Genomic DNA, 7,512 nt, shown 5'->3' with positions numbered 1-7,512 from the left:
ATCTCTTGTTGCTGTTTTTTTTTTTTTGAATGCACAAATGTGCACTGGTCCTGCCTGTCATATACTACAAGTGCTTGTACTTTTTTTTGCGGCGTTTCGCGTCTTAATTGCACAAGTACGCTGTGCAGAATTTGTGATCCTGGTGAACGTTGAAAATTAACACTGCATTCCCATGCTACATGCATTTGTAACGTTTAAAAATATATTGTTCTTAGTTCCTACGGTGTTTTTCTATATGTTACATGCTGTTACAATAAATTCCAATAAAAACACTATGCATTTTGAATACGTGTCTGTTAAGGCTGATAATCCTGCTAAAACAGCTGTGGGTGCATGAGCTGTAACAGTCCCATACATGTCCCTGCTATGACCTCTGAGGATCATAACAGGACTTCCACAGGATATCAAAACTGCGGCCACGCGGAGCTCCACAGGACATCCTCTACATGTCAACTTCCCAAAATGGTCATATCCTGTGGACGTCCGGATCTCCACCTCAGGTTTTCCACGGGAAATCCACAGGAGAGCATTGTTCCCTCTGGGTCATTTGTGTGTACCACTAATACGAAGAAACCACCGGTGACCTTCGTGAAGGAAATGGCTTTGTGAAACGGCGGTGTTCTCCGCCCGCGCTGTTTCGGTTTCACGGTCTACCAACGTCATGATTACGTCACAGTGACGTTTCTTCGGTAGAGGCCTATTGGTTCAAGCTGGATAATACCCAGTTGAAAGGGTTCCACCTGGATTCATCAAAGCTGGTCTATGCTGGGATTTGTTCCATGAGCCAGCTCAAGATGGAATCACTTGAGTTTCCAAATGGTTCCAGCTTGTGATTTTTGACTGGGTAGGACATGAACCTGCCCCAGCAAACCATTAATATCCCTAGGACATCCCTACAAGGTCGCGCACGTCCTGAATATCTCGACATCCATAGGATATCTATGGGATATCGCACAATTTTATTGCGTTTTGGGCTTACTCCAGTAAACAGATGTCCCTGGTATGTTGAAAGGATATCGCCCACTGGATGTTTGAATGTCCCATGACAGGCAGCCTGCAGATCCAATGGGATCTGCATCCAGAGGGATATCTATGGGAGATCCAGGAAATATTTGTTTGTCCTTATAGAGACGGTATCCTGAATTAAAAACAAAGTAGTTGATAGGAAGGGATGTCAGAAATGTTGGGTATACTGTGGGTTGATGCAGAAACACAGGAATTGCGAAGATACATCCTCGTCACCGTTACAAATGGTTTACGCCACGCTACCCCTAACGAACGTGTGTGTAACGATTTGTATTTCAGTATATGTTCCATCCAGTTCGCAAATAGAGGTTACTGCGGGTTTCCCCAAGTGGTCCAAGTGTGGCGGGCAGGGTTCGGCACATATGCTGGCAGGTCCCACGGTGTTGCTGTACCGTGATGAATCCTGTTAGGCTAAGGTAATGTTTCTGTTCCCAAATGGGAAACAATAGTATCAAATGGGTTAAAACACACAATAAATATTATTTGCTGGTACACAGTTGCAGTGGTCTCTACGCACTCTACAAACACTAAAGATCTGATGCACAAAATTTCTGAAAGCAAAATATGTACGATATTCGTAACCTCCCGTATATATCCAAATATCCGTGACAGACGTCGCAGGGACTTTCAGTGGATCTACAAACATGGCAGAAATGCTAGTCGCTGGGATATCGCATGGATGTAAAACGGATCTGTGGCAAACTCCAATGTATATCCAAACATCCCGGGTGTGATATCTTACGGACATTTGCTGGATGTATCTGGTTCGCTGGGATGTACATTTGGTGGGACGATAAAGTGACTATCTGGCATTTGTCAGTGTTGCTACAATAGTTCCTAAATGTCAGTGTTTAGCTGCTGTGGCCTTATGTAACCCACATATGAGGTATGTTCAGTAATTTGTGTACCTATCTAGGAACGTAGTAAATTATGTGTAAAAGAAAAAAGGTAATGACTCCTACAATGACTTTATCCCGTTTGAAAACAATTCTTATGGTCGACCTTCTAGCTAGTACTTCATTGCCTCCTTGACTTTTCCATTGCTTGTGAAATACTGTCCAGGAGGATAATCTTCGGAGCTCGAAACAGGTAACAATCCAACGGAGCCAGGTTTGGACTGTAGTATTTGTGATATAGTTGCTGAAACCTACATTGTTTGATGGCAGCCTGCACATTTCCCTGCATGTGTACTGTCATGTTGTTACGAAGGAGGAAACCTTATGGCTATTGTCACTTTTCCTCACCCTTTTCGCTTGAAGGACTCTCACAGAGGTACCGTGGTCACACCATAACACATGCCAGTCACCATGACTTCAGGGCCCACTTGAACAAACATTGAGGAAATTCGTCAGTGATGCTCTCAGTAGCTTCGGTAGTGCATATGGCACATGCCACCGTATCCAACACTGCTCGCTCAAGATGAGTTAATGAAGAGCAAAGGCAGCGAGGAGGCACTGAGGAATTTCCTCAATATTAATCAGTGTTAAGGGTAACTTCTTACGGTAACTAAGTACCTTTTTTCTGTTAACTTTTAACTTCGCTCGTTACTTTTGAGTTCCAGTAACTTCATTAAGAACTCGTTCCATTTTTGGCTAACTTTGACTAACTTGGAGTAAGTTCCAAGTTCCTTTTGTGCAATTGTGGTGCACAAACGTGAGCTGTGTGCATCTCTAATGAGACGACAGCCGTGTGCATACTGGTTGCATGTGCATGGCGTGTCTGACTCTGCTCCCTTGTTGTTGGGCAGCGAAAGCTGCAAATCCAGTTTTGGCATGTATTCAGAGCAGGGTGTCGAACCGCAAAAAATACGGGTACGGTTCGGGTTCGGGTTCGCGTTGTTTTGATTTCGTTCCGGTTCAGTTCCGGTTCGGCCACGCCAAAAAACGAACCGGTTCGCAAACCGGTTCGCAACCCCGAACCGGTTCGCGAACCGGTTCAACGCTTCCGTTTTATATGTTCCATAAAACTGCTTTTATCAGGAAATGCGTGGAAACAGCTTACTGCTGTTGTCTGCATTGACGTCTTTAGCGGTGAGGTAGCTCTTTAGCGAGAGAAATAAGAAAGGGATGAACACTTATTGCAAATAGAGTCCACGCTGATGAAGAGGTGTCGTCCCGCTACTTTCTGTTCCCAAAATTGTTTTTCACACGCACAGTGCCAGCAAGATAAACTTAAAGGAAGCCTAATAAGATGGACAGTACTTGCCGGCACACTGCCTTCGCAGCGTGAATCGATCTGAAACCGTACTGAAGCATGTCGAAAATAAGCCTGCCAGCCTTACTCTGTCCCAGCTCACAGCAGTGTACTAGTTAATCCACCTCACAAAGGCAATGTATCACGACACAACTGTACTACCAATAAGCAGAACCACATTTACTTTTCAAACCACGACCAATCAAACAGGCACCATTCTGCGTACGCTCCTTCTCCACTTCTCATGTTTCTGACTTGTTTAATTTTTACTGCTCACGTGTAAAAGGAAATCTTGGGCGCTTATTTGATCACATATTCGTCGTGTAGAGCTACATAACTGGCCTACACCATTCCTGTTGCATTCGTCCGCGTGGTACCTCGTCTCTAAAGAGTAGACGCCACATCACCGCGTGCGTCGGGCGCCAGCCGCGTCGGGCGCCAGCCGCGGCGCTCACAAGGACAACTGCGCTTCAACATGTTAAAAAGATGCTGTAAGTATACTTACTATACGTCGTCGTCTGACTGCTAGGTGAAAATTTCTGAAATCCATGATATAGGCGCGTGATGATGATACCGATGTGTCTTCGTTCGATGTGTGCTGACTTCTATGTCCGAACCGTTTTGTTGCGAACCGGTTACCGCTATTATTTTTTAGGGTTCTGCTCCGGTTCGGGTTCAGCAGTGTTATGAAAATTTCGGTTCGGGTTCGGGTTCGGTTCCGGCAAAAATAACGGTTCGGGTACGGTTTTCGGTTCGGGTTCGGGTTCGGTTCGACACCCTGATTCAGAGACACAGGTGGCATTGCTCATAACAGAGAAAAGCAGCATAGTTGTAATGGTGGAGGGCACTGTGTAGCTAGATAAAATGCCACACATAGCACTCTTCTATGAAATATGCGCAGATGATGGCAACTCATCGAATTTAATTCCGATGCCTGCCTTCATCAACAGCTGTCCAGTGCGGATATGGTGACGTTCGAGTTACAAACTCATCTCTTGCTGTCCTTCAATGTAACTGCACATATTATTTGACGCTCTTCAGTGTCAGACTTCAAATATTTGCTGAAACATTTTTTCTTCTGATACGCAGACATCATAACAAATGCAACTTCTCTCCTGCTTCTTTGGGCCGACAGAAAGAGCCACTCCCTTTCAAGGTTAATGACAACAACAACATCATCATCATCTCAAGATAAAGTTGTTGTTGGTAAATGACAAAATCGGTCAAGACTCATGAATACTTTGAACTGAATTCTCAACAATGCCGTCTTCTATCATGTGGCTAATCTCACTACTTTGAATTACTGCATCTCTGAACATTTGCTTTCTTTGTATTTTCTAGGGTAGATGGCACAAAGATATTACTGGAGACTTTAGAATGCTACTTGACTGACATGCTATCCTAAAAAGCAGCGTGTGCTTTTTTCACTCATCCTCCATCATGCTCTTTTTCACTAATGACTGCCCTCGTGTAAGGACGTTCTGCTGGGTTAGGGCACTGATTGACTTTCTAGATTTGGCTTTGTACTCAGCCAATGAGGCTGCCAAGATCCCCTGCATGTGCCAGCTGGCACATCTACATGTTCGGCCACTACTTCACACAGCATGACAGAGGAACAAAAGGTAGTGCAATGGTAATTGCTGGTAGGTATATTTCAGCAGGTATACTAGTGGACTGAGTTCAGTTCTGCTTTTCAGCATTACAGCTCAACGTAAAAGAGCAGAATTCTTTTCATATGTACAATGGAGCTATAGGGAGTCATACTTATTTAGTGACAAGTTCAAGTATGAATTTCTCCCAACACAATCCATTCCTGAAGATGGACTGGGAACAGGCATGTAAGAAGAGAAATGCTTTAGTGAGGCACCTACAGGGGCTGACAAACATTTACTCTCACACTGCATAAAGAATAAGCTCTAACTGTTACCCACCGTGTCTTAGAATAAACATAAAAAAAGGGTGTTGTCCTAGTGCAGGTCAAACTGCATCGTTACTGGGATTATCCCTCAAATGCTGCTGCCTCTGCTTGAAATACTGTAAATGTATTTTTATTCTCGATGTATTAATTTTTGCGAATCGCGCATTAAGTCATTTTCAAAGTTATTTGCGAGTATTTAATTTCACGATTCCAGGGCTGCTGCCTTTCGCGGGATAATCTTAAAGCTGTGTTCGCAAGTACAATTTTTCACAATCTTTTAGCGGTCGCGAAAATTAATACGTCGCGAATAAAAATATGTTCACAGCACATCAGTAGAGCCAACATAGTATTCACCCAGGAGATTGTCAGATCACTGCATTAATGCTGTTTTTTAAACTTTGAGCCACTAAATATTCTGCACTTCAGAATACCGTTCAGCACCCGTTGTTGGCTGTTGCAGCACCCCTGCCATTTTGCCAACATTAGCGGTAAGCAGATTAGCCAAGCTTGCAAAGAATGGGAAAACAGAGTTCATTTTTTATTACAACATAACTACAATGAGTTGTAGCACAACCAACCCACTCTCCTGTTTCCAAGCTGCAAAAGGAGTGGTACATAACTGTACATCGGAATATGAAAAAACACTGTCCAGTCACAGTCACACGTGAATTATAACTACTCTAGACAACTGCAAAGCTTATGCGGCCTTGTCTGCCTTTCAGACGACAAGCTGGTCAAGCTTAAACAAAATCATTCAAATAAAAAAAGGCTCATGTTTGGTCATGCACGGCTCTCATCCTTGATGAAATATAGGCGTGGGACTCCCATCAAAACATTCCGAAACCTTTGGAATAACAAATGGCCTTGAGCAGACGCTCTTGTAACTTTTCTTTGGAAGAGTATTCAGGGAGCAGAAGAACGTTGAAGCACGTGTGGGCCGTTGGAAGCCTGTCAAAACAAAAATTTTTCTATTCCAGTTGTCAATCTGTCTACTGCAAATACTGTATTTACTCGAATGTAACGCGCACTTCTCTTCCAAATTTTTTTTTTTCGAAAATAAGGGGTGTGCATTAGAATCGGGGACGGTTGCGACAGGTGGCGTGGAGGGCAACTGACGACGTGTAGCGTCCCCACTTTGGTTGCGTCCCGTGGTTCTCCCGAAGATAGTGATCTCTGTTCCCCGTTCTCTTCGTTCGTCACGAGGTGAAAAGCGAAACCACGTGTCACGTGGTTCTCCCGAAGATCGCAATCTCTGTTGCCTGTTCTCCCGAAGATAGCGATCGAGACCTGAACTGCCTCCTCTGCCTGTTTTCTACCATCAGTTACGATGAAGCAAGGGCGGGTCCACTACGAGGCCGCGTTTAAGAGGAAAGTCATCAACTTTGCTGAAGAAAACAGGAATCACGGCAGTAGGATATAGAATCACGGCAACGAGAACTCTTTCAAGAAATTTTGCATTACGAACGTGCTTGACGACACAGATGGCGCACCACATGCTGTTGTGCATTGAAAGTGATAAGGAGTTGTCTGATGACTCTAACGATGACTATGTGTGATAAATACTTTTGTTGCTGTTATCTACCTTTTCCCTCGTGTTTACAGCGTATTTTTGCACCCTCAACGATGACACGCTTTAGATTCGGGGGCGCGTTAGAATAGAGTTATTTCGCGTTTTAGTGGGTGCGCGTTAGAATCGGGACACGTTAGGCTCGAGTAAATACGGTATGGATGACATACACTGGGACAATCAGGCTTTGCATAATATTAGGTCAGGCTGATACTGTTAAGTGAAATACACTGCAGGTAGCACTCACATTTGAATGCAAGAATCGTGGACACATAATAAGCGAAGGGTTTGCATGTGTATCGTGTCAACTACATTGTGTTGCCTTTGATGCTATTCTATGCAAACAATCCCTCAGTGCACCAAGCCAGTTTGGTTTGATCCATGTATTCCACGGCGTGACAGGGAACAGGTAACGTAGCGTGGCATGTGTGTGTCTTCCGTTCCCCTATTCACGTCGTGAACTACATAGGCATGCAGATAAGTTTATGCGCTCAAATAAGCTTACCTGTCAGAATCAGGTCCATGACGTGCAATGACAAGTCTTAGCTTCGATAGGCCACCGACGGGTACACGGTCACTGCCAGTTGCAAATTGTAGTAGCTTTCTTTTCTGTTCTATGCTAAATTCGTGGACCAGTTCCCAGAAATGCCTGCAATACGAACAGTGCCCATTGGTTAGCCATGCCCTCCATGACGCAAGATAAAATCACATAAAAGCAAGATTCTGAAACAGGAGGTACTTAAAGAGCTCATCTGTAAATGAGCTACATTGAATGGATAGGTGTCATTACAATGCTTGCTGACAAGAA

At 44.1% G+C, this 7,512-nt stretch overlaps 1 protein-coding gene and 1 long non-coding RNA gene across 3 annotated transcripts in view; one reads left to right on the top strand and one right to left on the bottom strand.

The window, feature by feature from the left end:
• The first annotated feature begins 4,038 nt into the window (after window positions 1-4,038).
• LOC135394489 (uncharacterized) lies at window positions 4,039-4,799 on the top strand. Of its 2 annotated transcripts, XR_010422918.1 has the most exons (3): window positions 4,039-4,229; window positions 4,309-4,425; window positions 4,561-4,799. It is a non-coding gene; the product is annotated as an uncharacterized LOC135394489 (long non-coding RNA). The 2 variants fall into 2 exon arrangements; XR_010422917.1 differs by lacking the exon at window positions 4,561-4,799 and having other exon boundaries at window positions 4,309-4,537.
• Window positions 4,800-5,654: 855 nt separating this feature from the next.
• LOC135394488 (ubiquitin-protein ligase E3A-like) overlaps window positions 5,655-7,512 on the bottom strand; it is a 51,568-nt gene continuing 49,710 nt past the window's right edge. The window contains exons 13-14 of the mRNA XM_064625248.1: window positions 7,210-7,353; window positions 5,655-6,085 (exon numbers count right to left, since the gene is read on the bottom strand). Coding sequence (XP_064481318.1) covers window positions 5,965-6,085; window positions 7,210-7,353 — 265 coding nt within the window. The 3' untranslated portion in view covers window positions 5,655-5,964. The remainder of the gene's footprint in view (window positions 6,086-7,209; window positions 7,354-7,512) is intronic.

This window comes from Ornithodoros turicata, chromosome 5, assembly GCF_037126465.1.
Source record: "Ornithodoros turicata isolate Travis chromosome 5, ASM3712646v1, whole genome shotgun sequence".
NCBI lineage: Eukaryota > Metazoa > Arthropoda > Arachnida > Ixodida > Argasidae > Ornithodoros > Ornithodoros turicata.
This window is presented reverse-complemented; position numbering and strand designations above follow the sequence as displayed.